The following is a 14,669-nucleotide window of genomic DNA, read 5'->3' as shown; positions in this document are numbered from 1 at the left end:
TTAGATCAACAAATGAATAGATTTGTTTTACTATTCCTATCTATTGTACAATTAATTAATTCCTCTTTTTAAAATTGTTTACAAAATGTTATGTATTTTTGTATATGACTTCTAATATATTTAACGTATAATCGTAGTTAGTTTTTTATTTTTTTTTTGACGAAAGATAATAAGAAATATTTAGAATGCAATTTGTGAAATCTCTTTATACAATAAATCAAGTCGTTTAGTCGTTATTCACTTCATATTTAAAATACATTCCCTGTCCTCATCCACTAGGTACCCTAAATCCATAAGATGCTATCATCTATCTTAATATTCTTGGTTTAGCACGCAACATTTCTCTACCTCCTTTCTATGTGTCTACTCTGTTTGTCAGTGCTCGTTCTTAATGTTCTAGCCTTTCATATTATACCTCATTTCAAAACGCTACAGGTGTAATAAATTCAGTACGTATATTTTTACCTGTACAAATGATACCTATGGTTGACCGAGATGACTATGGTCTTAGATTTATTATTATGCCAAAATATCAAGGAGAAAAAGGATCAATTATTTTTAAAAGACTTCTCTGAATCGAAATACCATTTCCCGTATTATAGAATTTACTCAGTGTGTGTTTAAATGTTGTAAGTAATTTAAACAATAATGAATGTATATTATAATATGTATTCAATAATTTTCATGAAAAACGTTTTTATTGGATTCAAATGTAATTATTATCAAAGTTTGTCTTTATGCATAAATTGTATGTTGATTATCGGTATAACCCAATGCAGATTACAAACAGGAAACCAGATTTCTCGAACGCTTTTTCAATTATTATTTTACAATTTAATGGGCGTATAGATAATTAACAAAAAGAAAATAATAATTTTTGCACAAGGGACAGACACGGTCGTTATTTAAGCTGTTATTAATGCGCTCGGTATATGTTTACGTTACTAAATCTTCAGCACCTCATCGGTATCATGCGCTAGACTTATCTTTATCCTTTTACTCGTATCTAATGAACATTTTGAATGAAGTTTATGATTAATCGTGCGTACGTATAGTAACATTAGTTTGTGTCTTAAACGTTCAGTAAAGAAAATCTGAATCATTGTCGTCAATACAAAATTCTGGAAACATCCGTCTCTTTTTGATTAATGATAATGAAATAATTGATGCTTAATTAACATTATTAGTTTATATTGAAAATATTTCGACGCTATACAATATAATATACGAAGTGATAAGTGATAACATTTTATTTCAATACCTAATTATTTATAATGAATATTCTGAAAATATAAAAAATAATAATTTAATTACTATGCGATAATTAATCTACACGTTTCTTAATTATTTATAAAATAGTAATTCATAGATTATAAGGGTGTGATGTGACAAAACCAATTATATGTATCACTAATAATTTTAAACAATAGGAATTACTAAAAATCTATGTCAATTTATAAAGGAGCATCAAACATATTTTAATTTGTTCTTTTTGTAAAGCACTAATCAACGATTGTCTTCAGAAATAAATTGAAATGACTTAAGATTTTGAATTTTGTGGACATTTAAGTTAAATTAAATGTATTGTTACTATAATTCTAATGAAGTCAAATCAATTGAGTTGCTGGTACAGTCATTGGAACTGGCATCGTTGGAATTCTATCCTATAACTAATGTATATATATAAGTTTTCCTATAAAATATATTATGTTTTAATTTAAAGAGGGGTGTTAAGGGCGCAATGCCAGATTTGTCTATTTAACGAGAACCCATTATGGAAATATATTACACACTTCACAATTCGGAGCCAACGTTTGCCAATTTAGTAATTTGTTGTTGGTGAAATATTTGTCGTCAATATCCCGTGGATTCATTTTGCATTTTAGCGATTCTTGTTAAAAGTCTACGATTTACGCAAAATGTGTTCGAGATTCGTATTAAAATAAAATGACACCACGTATTATATTTATATCATACATACTGGTAACAAATTAGACGTTTTTAGATATACATTGAAGTGAGACTCTTGTGACGAGTATACATTATTTTCTTTAGCATGGGCGCGGTGATGACCTTTAGACGTCATTTAAGTCTTTTAAAAAGATTTAAAATGTTATTTATAAAGATTAATGTATTGTATTGTGTGTGGCGTTATGTTTTTTTTTTAATTACAATAGGTTTATTTTCACGGGGTACAATATATAAATTACAATCCAAATATTATGTTCAAACACGAATGTTACATACAAGTATATCTGCACGCAATCGTGTGTATGGTTCAAATGATAATACAAGCAAAATAAGTCTTTGAAAAGTATTTCATTATGAAAATAAGAAAATAGCACACGATTCTTTATAAAAAAAAACCGTTTCTATGATGTATGGCTGTTCGTTAACGTTTCCTTTATTCATTTACAAATGCAATGGTCAGGAGTTTACTGTTCCTTTTTTAACGATTTTTATTTCTAAATCATTTTTATAAGTCTTCTTAGTTCTTTATCAAGATAATTTTTTTTTAAGGAAAGTAAAAGGCCTAAAGTATAGAAATAATTTTTTCAACAATGTGTTTTGATTTATTTTAATTATCCTATGTAATCATATAGTCTTATGAAAAATATTATTAGTTTCTTGGTTTGCACATACTTTTTTCAGTTGATTAACAATCATTGTTTGTTTGTTATGTTATATACTTTTATAGAAGAAAGATACACAATTATCAATAAACATCAAATTGTTTACATTGAATTATTTTTTCTTTGGTTTTTATTGATGAATCATATTTTAGTTTTAAAAATTAATTTTGGTTTTCGTATAGAATTCTGATTGAGGTACTCGTAAAAAAATAATTTAATATTTGGAATAAATATAATCGAAAATAAAATATAGTTTAAATTAAAAAATCTTTAGCTTTTTTTTTGTTATAAGTATTGACAAGTTAAGTTTTCATAAAGTTTTAAAAAAGTTTAAAATATAATTTCTTCAAATTTATTTGTATTATATTATTTGGTAAAAAAAAAAAAAACGGTTATTTTTATTACTTTATTGTACTTATTGCAAATATAAATTTGAAAATATAAGTTATAAATAAGTAAAATTAACGTACATAAATAATATGATTAATTAATTAAAATTTTAAAACAATGAGCAAAATACAGTATGTAAGTTTAATAAAATAAATTACTTCAGAAATATATTTAAAACTACAGCTTGTTTATACTACCTAAACAATATTTCGTTCACAACGTTCGCAATTTAGTCAAGTTCAACACATTCGAATTCACACGTTAATTTTCGTATTTTGTCTCTTCGCTTTCACAGTCGAGTTATTTCTCTTCTGGGATAACTAATAAATAATAATAATAATAAACATCCCAGGAGTGACAACTTCTCTTACTACGTGCCCGATTCACCGTGAAATGAATCTACTCTCCTCTGGCCATTTTCTTTAATAAGCTTTGTTCGATAATTTAATTTTCATAAAGCATCATTTATATAAAATTATATAAATTATTATAAAAACAATCAGATTTATGTAAAAAGCTTACTTCTTTTAGCTGCTAACTTTATTGTCTATTAATTTTATGATCGTGATTGTCAATGATGTTATAGTAAAAGGAGGTAATTATGATTTTATTTTTGTAGTTTTTCAATAATTAATTGTTTTGCATAAACATTTAAATTATCACATCTATCTGGTGAAGGTTAAGTTTATAAAAAATACTGTAAAAATAGATTTAAATTTCTAGCCGTATAATATTTCTGGAAGCAAAATGCATTAATAGTTAATTGAAATAATTTTTTATTATAATGATGTCCTTTTTTTAATGAATTATCCTTTCGATAATCGAAATGTCGGTAATTACTAATTAGAATTTAATTAAAAATGAATATTTTTTTAATTGATCGAATACATTAATAACTAGAAACAGATCTTGATAAAACTTTAAATACCAAAAATGTGTTGGGAGTTATATATATATATAATATATGAAAAAAAAATACAAAATGTACACAATGAGCGTTTTCCCACGGATTACTTTTGTTTTTTTGAAGGCTGATAAATGACATAAACCTAATTCTTTTTTTTTTTATAACATTAATCTAATTAGTTATCCGACATGGCTCGTGCCAAAAAGGATTTTTCATAATACATTTTAGAGACTTACAGTATTGTACAACTTTACCATTCTAAATTATTTTAACTATAAATTATATTCAATCAAAAGGAAATAGTTTAATTGTAACAACGTTTTTATATACAAATATTTTGCTTGAATATGTATATAATAATATTGTAATTAATTTTGATTAAAATTCCTTGAAATCTCTGAAAAAAATAAATATAATATTGTATTTTATTTAAAAATCGTTTTATTAGCAATCGTACTTAAATTATTCATTAAATTTATAAATGTTAAATATTTTTCATATTAAAATTTAAGAATAAAATAACTCAATCCATATAAATTAAATTAAATACTATATAGTATATAATATCCTAATTCCACATATCTTTAGTGAATTATTGATATTAGGTATTTGTTTGATTAATAATGTTGATAATTTTGTATTTTACTATAGTTTACTTTAAATAAATGATTCCATGTTAGACAGATTATTTTTCTATTTATCTATAAAAAATGATATAAATTCGGTACTTCTGTATACGAATTATACTATTAACTTATTTTTATTTAAATAATGAAATTAATATTTTGTAATATAATTGCTCAATTAAATTAAAAATAATAAAATGTAAAGTTATTTATCTGAAGATTAGGTTCTAGACACCCTGTAATCGTGACATATTATACATACTGTCGAAGTTGATTTCGACATGCGTTATAACGAATGATTGATGAATATCATCAAGCAGCTATGAAGTTCTCATTTCCCTTAGAACATCGATACCGGATATTTTCTTCCTCAATACCTCCCCCTTACGAAAACAGAGGGGAAATACATACAGTAGACTGGGTCTCGTTAAGAGGTCAACGACGTAAGGGAAAAAAACCTTATGGTTTTTTTCATCTACTCAGTGTGTGATTTTTCACACTTTTTTCACTAAATTTACGAGTTTTTGCATCATCAGTAAATGTCGTACTCTTTGACTCGGAAAAATAGTATACCTACACGATTAGTAGAGAATGATTTTTGTTTTTAGTTTTTTTTTTTTGGAAATAATAATAATTATGATTTCCAAAAAAAAATTGTTTACGGTTATTTGGCGAAAAGTTTTCGTATAAACGCCACCAAATATATTTTAGCATGCATACTAATATCATAACTATAACATTGTATAAAACATAAATACCGAAATTATAATTAACTTTTTTTTTTAATTTATATCAATTATATACCATACATTTTTCATCGTTTACATGGTCTTCAAAATAAAAACGGTACAATATTTTGTATAAAATTGCCATACTACATAGATTAGAAAGTTACTAGTCTGAATGATTTAGAATATTCTCAAACTTATCTCAAATTCAAGAAGCACTGTAGAATTATAATTTATGGTTTATAAACATGTTCAGTTTTATTTATCAGATATTTTTAAAACAACACGATCCACTCTTAAATTATTCATCTCTTTATTATCATTCTAAAACATGAATACATCACATTTTTATATTTTATCCAGTAGAAACGGATGTCTACATTATTTTTTTCTTTTTAGTCAAGGTAGATATTTTGGTAGCATCTTGAGAGAATTAGATACAATTTACAAATTACTGATGTCAATATTTGATTCTGAGTCAAATAATTGTTATTGATAAAACATTAAAGTTTTTGATTTATAATTTGTTGATTACACGTTATTATATAATTGTTTACATAATTATTAGAGTAATAATTTGTTCAAAAATTGCTATTTATATGTAGAAATTGCAATGGATAACCTATTATTAGTAAATTTATCTTATGATAGTATGACTCGATCATCTTCCTTCTTTCATTTTTCATTTTTTAAAAAAATAAAAAAATTGTAATTACTAAAACAATTTGAGGGAAGTATATTATTTAACAATCCATTGTAATTTGTTCGTAAAATATAATAATATGACGAAGTATGTATAATAATTTTAAATTCGTGGTTTAAGTTTAACAATCATTTCTTAAATTTAGGTATACGAGATTTGTTATTATACGGCCTTTATAATTAAGAGCTCAACTTGAAATGAAAGGGTTTCTTTCAAATCATAAGTTCTATAAATAATATTTAATGTATTATATATATAATTAATGTAAAGTATAACAAAATTTGTATTTTTTGGAGTGACTGTTAGAGTTGGATTATTTGAATGAATAAAGAATTGTATAGCGTTGAAATTAGTAAATAATTAGAAATATATATTTAAGTAGTTGTATGTAACATTATTATTAAAATTGATAAACAAATACATAATATGTAATTTATTGTTAAACTAAAATAATTATCACGTTTTGTCTAGAATAATAATACTAATTTGATTAAACTTCCAAGTTATATAGTAGTGTTGTGAATTATATTCCAGTTATTTCGGTAAATTCATTGCTCTACATAGAATTCGAAATCTACTTGTTTAGTTTTCGATATTATGATCGAATAAGTATTTTATGACAGATTATGAAACTGTTAACACAGGTAGCTTATAAAAATTCAAATATTGATAATAAACATGTAGCTTATATTTCCAAAATAACTTTATTATACATTTTGAAATAATATGTAATCGATGTTCATTGTTCAAATAATTATTTTGTATTAATTATAAATATAATAATCACATAATATGAATTGATATGTTTTGTTTTTTATTGTGTCATGTTATATTATATTATAAGGTTACATAATATTGTAGTTTACACCAGATTTGTGAATTTGTATATGGTTTAATGACGTAACACGGATAAATAAAAATAACTAAACTAAAATTTGTTCATGTACTTTTTTTTTAATTCCGTACAACTGATTTGTTTATAAAACTTTATCAAGTTTCTTTTTTGTTATCAGAATTATTTTTTAAAATATTAACTAAGTAGCTATATCAGTCCATATTTTTTTAAACTAAATACTAATTGTGTATAAAGTAATTAACCAAGAACGCTTACTGCCTTTTATATTTAGAGATTATTTCTAAATGAAAACCATCCTTGTTTACTTTAAATTATTTAGCGAATCATAATTTTGAAAATTTTGAGTTATCTTAATAAAGATTTTAACTAGTAGTATCCGATTCATTAAACTTTATGTACCCAACCTATACTAAAGGAAAAAGAAGGAAAGTAAGCATGCTTTGGAAAATAGTAACTCACTTTAAATATACAGTCATATATTTTTATTCATAATAAAATATTATAGGTTTATAGGTATAAGTATATTTTTTAATATCATGTAATTTAATGGAAAGTTGAATTTAAATTTTATATAAATAATTACACTGGTGTGATATTATACTATTATCAATAATTATATCAATTGTATATAATAATTATATTATGATATTATATTTTATTATCATGTATGATTTGTTTTGTTGACTTACAGATAGTAATTTCGTGCTTGGAAATGCTCAAGTGCCATCACTGTATCCGATAGTGTACTGTTCAGACGGATTCTGCGAACTCACTGGGTTTGCCCGGGCGCAAATTATGCAGAAGGGTTGCGCCTGTAAGTTTCTTTTTGGTCCGGATACTAGTGACGACCACGTTGCACAGATTGAAAAGGCATTGGAATGCAAAGCTGAACTAAAACTGGAATTGATTTTCTACAAAAAAAATGGTGAGTTAAGGAATTTTATTTTTATTTATTTTTATGAAATTAAGATTGTTATAAATCACTTACATACTTTAAATTTTAAGTTATAAGTGAATATTATACTTATTTTTAAATTTAATAAGGTTAATTCAATGACGTGGCAAATAAATACGTACCTATAGCGTTTATAAGTATTTATACTAATATAATACGTGAACCGTAGTCCACACAGAAAGTTCAGAGGTTGTTGATAGTGGTTTTAGACCCCAGGGGGTTAGTAAGCGAAGTGACAAAGAGGCTCTTAGTTATATATAATATAATGAGACATGACTTTATAATATACACAATATATTTCTAATGCATAATTATTATACATTTGGTTTGAATTTATTTGTAGGATGTCTGTGACGTTTTCGTGATACCGTATATTATTCTTTAAGTAAATATTTTTTACAATTTTATTAACATTCAATTTAATTATATTATTTCTGTTTTAAATTAACTTTAAGTTAACACGTTATATACCTTCTTAACCAAATTGTTTAAGCTATGGCACCATTTAAAAAGCTGTGTTTTGGAATTTTTTGTTTTTTTTTTTCTAAATTCCTTTCATATAATATTTATTTAATCTATAAGAAGTCAAACTAATAATTTAATGCTGTTAATGGTTTTGTGTAATATGTCACAATAAATAAATAATAATAATCATACAAATCAAGATAAATAAATATTTTTACAACTCAAACGTATAATAACGTGTGGATATTTTAGCCTTGTAGTTCGTAAATTTGTACGCATTTGAACAGATCTGAAATAAACAAGCAATGCCCAATGACGTATACATAAAGTGATATTATGTTATAGTTGAATAAATGATGTGTATAAATGTTTTTTATGTTAACGTTATAACAAATCGAATGCGTTCGATTTCATGTGACAAAAGTGAAAAATAGCAAAGTTCTTATAAGCAAATACGTGAAGCTTGAGCAGCTTAAGTGCTGGTTATATGGTGAAATCATAAATCTTTATTGTCCATAGCTGTTATAAGATTATAAGTTGAAATACGTTCAATTGTATCAATTTTATAGTATAAACATTGTTATTATTTGTTATTATTGTATAGTACTCACAATTATTAATTATTAAATTAATATTTTATTTAATAATTAAAAATAATAAACAATTTACCGTAAATTTCATAGACCTAGAACCATTTAACCGTATCTAATTACCCGAGTCATTTAATATATGTATACAAAGTTTATTGTATTATTTATTTTATATTAAATTAAATTAAATTGATTGCGAGATTTCGAATCCTCATTCTAACGTTGGCATATTAATTGGAAATAGGCAATACTCTTTATTGAAGAACACCATCGATTTGGACTGTAGTATTCATTCTAAACATACAATAAAGATTAATGAAAAATATGTTAAGTTATTTTTTACTTATTTACTGGTAAACATAATATTAAAATTAATACCATTTAAGATTTTCTACCTAATTTTACAAGAAATCTTTTGCGAGCATTTAACAATAGCAATCGATGAACCTATATTATTTATAGTTTTTTTATTGAAATATTGGAAAATTCAAAACCTGCTATTTTTTGATATTAAGTAATGATTTGATAGGCCAAGATTTAAAATGTATACATTTTTTTCTAATTATAATAGTTATTTAACTTTAGTAATTTATACATTATCCTCAATAATATTAATTATTTTATGTCTAGTAATTTAAAAAAAAAAAAAAATATTAAAACGATTATTTCGATACTTCTATATTATACTAAATATCAATAAATGTCTAAACAAACCGCCATTAAATGAATAACTCGGCATATTAATAATTTCATTATTAAATTAAAGTAAAAAAATTGGTGTTACTTACATAAAAAAATTTTATGGCTCATGAAATTAGTAGTTATGGTAAAATATTGTCAACAATCTAATAAAATTATTAAAATTATTATTGTTGTTTAATAAAAAAGGACTAATGTCAGTCAAATTTGAAGTTTTTAAAACAAAAATATTTAATAAAAATAATTACGGAAATGATTTCACGATAGTTTAAAAAAGAAAATACATTTAAAAAAGTAATATATTACGTTAAAAGTTTATTGCAAAAATAGCTAATGAATTAATTTTAACTCAACGTTTTAACTAAATTTCAGTTTTTAACTCATTGATTCAATGATGCTCAATTCATTATTGACAATGTGCTTGTTCTCATAAGCTTGTAATCACTTTTTGTCTGGAGTGACCTGTAATTTGATTCATTTGCATATTTGTATTTTGTATAATTAGTTGAACGATTTAGATTTTATTTTGCAAGTTAAATTATTTTATGATAAAAAAATACAGTACATAAGATCACTTTATAGTGATTATTTGAAAAATACAACTATATAGTATAAATTCTATATTTAAGGTTCAGAGATGAGTTATATTATTTACCTCTTTTTCTTTCTGTTTATAAAACTGATCCAGGGTTAACATAGGACGTATTTTCTCGTTCACTTGTTAAATAAGAGTTTCATTTTTATACCTATAGCCAAAGGTATTCGAGTGAAAATAATATTTAAGATTATATAATGGTCTAATACTAAGTGAATATGAGTAAAAATCAATTTTCTGCTTTGATGACCGAATCAACACTTAACTCTTTTTAATATCTGAAATAAACTCTCAAATATGTATATATTTATAATATATCTATAATTATATAGATAGATGCTTTAAAGGATTGAAAAATATTGTTAATTACAGTTGGTTATCTGATAACTTTATTGGATTTTGAAGTATCTATGTTATGGAGTATTGACGGGTATATTAACAATTAATATATTATTGTGTTATAGATTTCTGATGTTTCTATCTGAAAGTATTTGGTCGTATTGATAAAGTCTTTTGAAAGATAGTTTAGTTAATAAGTTTGAAATATTTTTATTATTGAATATTTCACTAAAATATTTTCGATCCCAAAAGCTTTTCATGATGAATATTGAGATTCATTTACTTGTAAGATAATACTGTATTTTATGAACAGCAATATTAAGCAATATATTAGTGAGTCTCTAGTCCATAAGCTGCTTTATATACTTATAATCAAACGATGATTTGGTTTAGTGAACAGGAAGTGGTTCTTTTTCATTGATGCATTAGATGCTTTGGGTGCTACGAAAGATATTTTATTACTTTATCATTTTCTAAAATTTAGTTGGTATTACTCCGGAATGTGCATTAAAGAACGAAAATCATAGATAATTTAACGAAAAAAACATATCGCGTTCCACTGTAGAAGTTTTTAAGTTTTACATACTTCAGTCATCCCGCAGAAATTATCTATTTCTTTTAAATTATCTTATTCTTATGCGTTTATGGTAGACTAGACGTTTTGAATTTATAAATTGTAAGTCCTTCTACTTTTGATTCTACATACATTTTACAGTTAAATAAAGATTGATGTTCAATAACTTATATTCAATTAAAAATCTGAATATTAGCAAGTCGAAAATCTGTTTATTACACATGTTTGAGACATTTTTTCGATTCAAATCCAATTTAGAGTATTATTGATTTGATTAAACTAACTACAACTTGTTTAGGTTATTTTTATTCGATGATGATAGTAATATTATAATTTTATATAGTGATGTACCTATATTGCCTATATATTACGCCGTGTTACATATTATGTTTCAAAATATCACGTCGTAATATTATTAGAATAACCTAAATATTTTAATATGAAGAACTACTGTCAAATTTCACTTAAATCGGTGCAATATAATTTTTGTTATTATTTATAATAATGAGAATACAAATCGTTTTCTATAGGATATATTAATTTTATTATGATCTACATAGCTACAATTAACAATAAGTGATAACTATAAATAAACTAATATAGTTTATTATATTACTCTCCACATTTTTTAGAAATCGCTGAAAATTTTAATATTTCTAAAAGTTAGTATTTGAAAATATTTTACTTTGAAGTTGGAAGATTCTAGTCGTCATAACTTAAAAATTCGTATGTTAAAACTATAAACTATTACTTTAACAATTTAACAATTTTTAAGTAGGTAAATCTATAGTTTTTCTTGCATTATTCATTTTGTTTTATTTTTTATATAATTTGTTTTAAAAAACTAGTTTTAAAGTAAAACATTTTAAATTAATAATGAATAAATTATATTACACTAATTTCAATGTTGCGCTTACTTCTAACATAATAGTATTTAATGAAACATTATATTTTATATAAATATTTCATATTTAATTTTTTAATTTTTCATGTATAAATATGTTTTTATTTTAACACACTTTTTGTCTGTAAGTTATTTTTTTTAATACTTAGATTATTGTTATCTAACGAGAAACCTTGATACAACAAAGTATTTTTAAATTATATTACATTTCCACTAATGGGTATAAAGAGAAAAAACTTCACTGAAAGATTCTTAAATAAATAACTATGCATGCAAAGTTAATACTGTAAAATTGTGTTGTTTATTAAAGGTACAAAAGTGTATTTGAATGAATAGTACTCTAAAATTAATTAAAAATTCAAACATTTATCGGCTTAGATGTAATTTTGTTCAAATTGATTTAGTAAAGTTAACTGTCTCGTATTACTTATTAGTTTAGTAAAACCGTAATATTAAAAAATTCATGAGTATAATTTTATTAGTATATTTGTTTTAAGTTTTTTGTTTTATGTGATACCACTGTATAATATGAAGTAGTGTTTAAAATAGAAAACTTATTATAATATTATTTTATTTTATTGATGTTATTGTAGTGATAAGTTATCATAGTTAACTATTGAACCAATAGCACCAATTTTAATTATTCGTGAATATAAAAATGATATCTTTTTTTATTAATAAAATAATTAAAAAAAAAGTCTTAAGTTAAATCATAGAAATAAATTTAAATTATTTACAATTAGATATTGATAAAACATATCATAATATCTAATTCTGAAAGCTTGTCGTGAATATTTTAAATAATTTTAGGTACTGAGAAATCGACATAATTTAGGTCGATGAGAATGATATCTATAGTTGAATAAACATGGAAAAACTCATTATCTAACATGTTTTTATTGTGTTTATTCTAATCTGATATATTACATATTATTATACCTTTACGACTTTATCAAGCTTATAACAGTTCACTATGTAGTTTATTGCAAATAAATATAGCTAGTAAGTAAAGTTGTTATTAGTTGTTGCTTAACATAGTGTGCCTGCATAAACTATTATTTAAAAGTAGACACTAATTAAATCTAAAACAATAAAAATATTTGAAAATATTTGTTCAAGTTATTTTAAATTATTAAATAGAATATATATATAAAAAAAAATTAACCATAAAAATTAATTTTTGAACAGAAAAAAAAAATTAAAAAAGTGTTATATATTTATCTATACTTAAATTTATTTAAAAACATATATTAAAACCAAAATTTATATTATTCGAGATGATGAGTATCTATTTAAATTGATTGTCCAGCTTATTTTGTAAACTAATTATGTTAATAATATATTATATAATAATATATTATGTTAATATATATATATATATGATATATATATATATATTTGTCAATGGTAATTTTAAGTTAAATTATTTTAATTTTTATTAACAATTGGAGGTGCACGATTCCTGGACTAAATTAAATTTATCGTTGTGCAGATTATGAAATTACATATTATTTCGTAATTTACCTTCTGAGAAAAATTTTTAGAGTATTAATTAATATACAGTTTTTTAGCTCTAATACAATTTTTAGCTTTTATAAAGTATAAAATATAAACATCCGTGCAGCTGTTAAGTTAAAATGATACCACATCTAAGAAATGTAAATTCCTATAAAATGTTTTAAAAATGAAAATAATTTTTTATGTTAAATCAGGTTGTACAGTGTTCAAAGCGAATAAAAAGTAATGCACTCAAAAGATATGGAGTGAAAAGTACTTAGCAAATGGCCATCATATCTAAGGTGAAAACTTAAATCTAAGATGTAGGAAAAATTATTCCCTAGGATAGTAATAAGGAAAAAAGAATCAGAGTTATTCTATTGTTCCGTGTTTTATCGTTTTCATTTCTCGAGAATTTCCTCATATTATTTTCCACTGAAACGCGAATCTACATTATTATAGTGACCTTATTTTCATATTAGTTTAGGGTAATAATAGTCTACACGCCTATTTCAAAATAAAATTTTGTCTCGTAAAAATGTAAAATTATAGTCATTACGTGTCATGCATTTCCGGTTACGTAACGATTTTTTCAAATACTGTCTTTTCAATTCTTTTAGTTGTCTTTACGTGCATTATCGTATTTATATAGTGAAGTGGGGTGGTTCAACTCGTTCCGTTCTTAATTGTATTGGAATTCCAAGCAAGTTCGATTATGTTAATTTAGTTTTTGAGAATTTTTCTTATTAACTCAAGTATTCAATTGTTATTTGGTACATCAATGTTAATATTGATCACAGATTGTGTATGCAATTTTTCGAATTGATTGTTCAGTTTATTTTTATTTATTTATATTTTTTTGAAAGTTATAAATATCAGTTTTTATGATGACTGGTCATTTATGTTGTAAAAATATAAATCATCTAGTACATTTAAATATATTAATGATTTATATTATGCAGGCTGTATAGGATTGTAGTGAATATAGCCAATATAGGTACATCTAAATTATTTTAGCTAAATGAGTAACTATTAGTAATATGTAAACACGAACAATTTAGACGTAGGTTATTGAGGAACATTGTTACATTGCTGGAGTATTATAAGATTTTTAACTAACGAGAAACAATTTTTTTCTTTAATATTGTTAAAGAAAGTAGTTTTTTTAATTTTATTTTTTAATTGATATTTAATAAACGAATTATTTA

At 23.5% G+C, this 14,669-nt stretch overlaps 1 protein-coding gene across 4 annotated transcripts in view; it reads left to right on the top strand.

The window, feature by feature from the left end:
• Positions 1-14,669, top strand: part of LOC114128236 (potassium voltage-gated channel subfamily H member 8) — a 159,238-nt gene that overhangs the window by 25,457 nt on the left and 119,112 nt on the right. For all 4 annotated transcript variants that reach the window (XM_050199228.1, XM_050199227.1, XM_027992711.2 and 1 more), the window contains exon 3: positions 7,535-7,768. In XM_050199228.1, the coding sequence (XP_050055185.1) occupies positions 7,535-7,768 (234 nt within the window). The remainder of the gene's footprint in view (positions 1-7,534; positions 7,769-14,669) is intronic.

This window comes from Aphis gossypii, chromosome 2 (genome assembly GCF_020184175.1).
Source record: "Aphis gossypii isolate Hap1 chromosome 2, ASM2018417v2, whole genome shotgun sequence".
NCBI classification, from domain to species: domain Eukaryota; kingdom Metazoa; phylum Arthropoda; class Insecta; order Hemiptera; family Aphididae; genus Aphis; species Aphis gossypii.
This window is presented reverse-complemented; position numbering and strand designations above follow the sequence as displayed.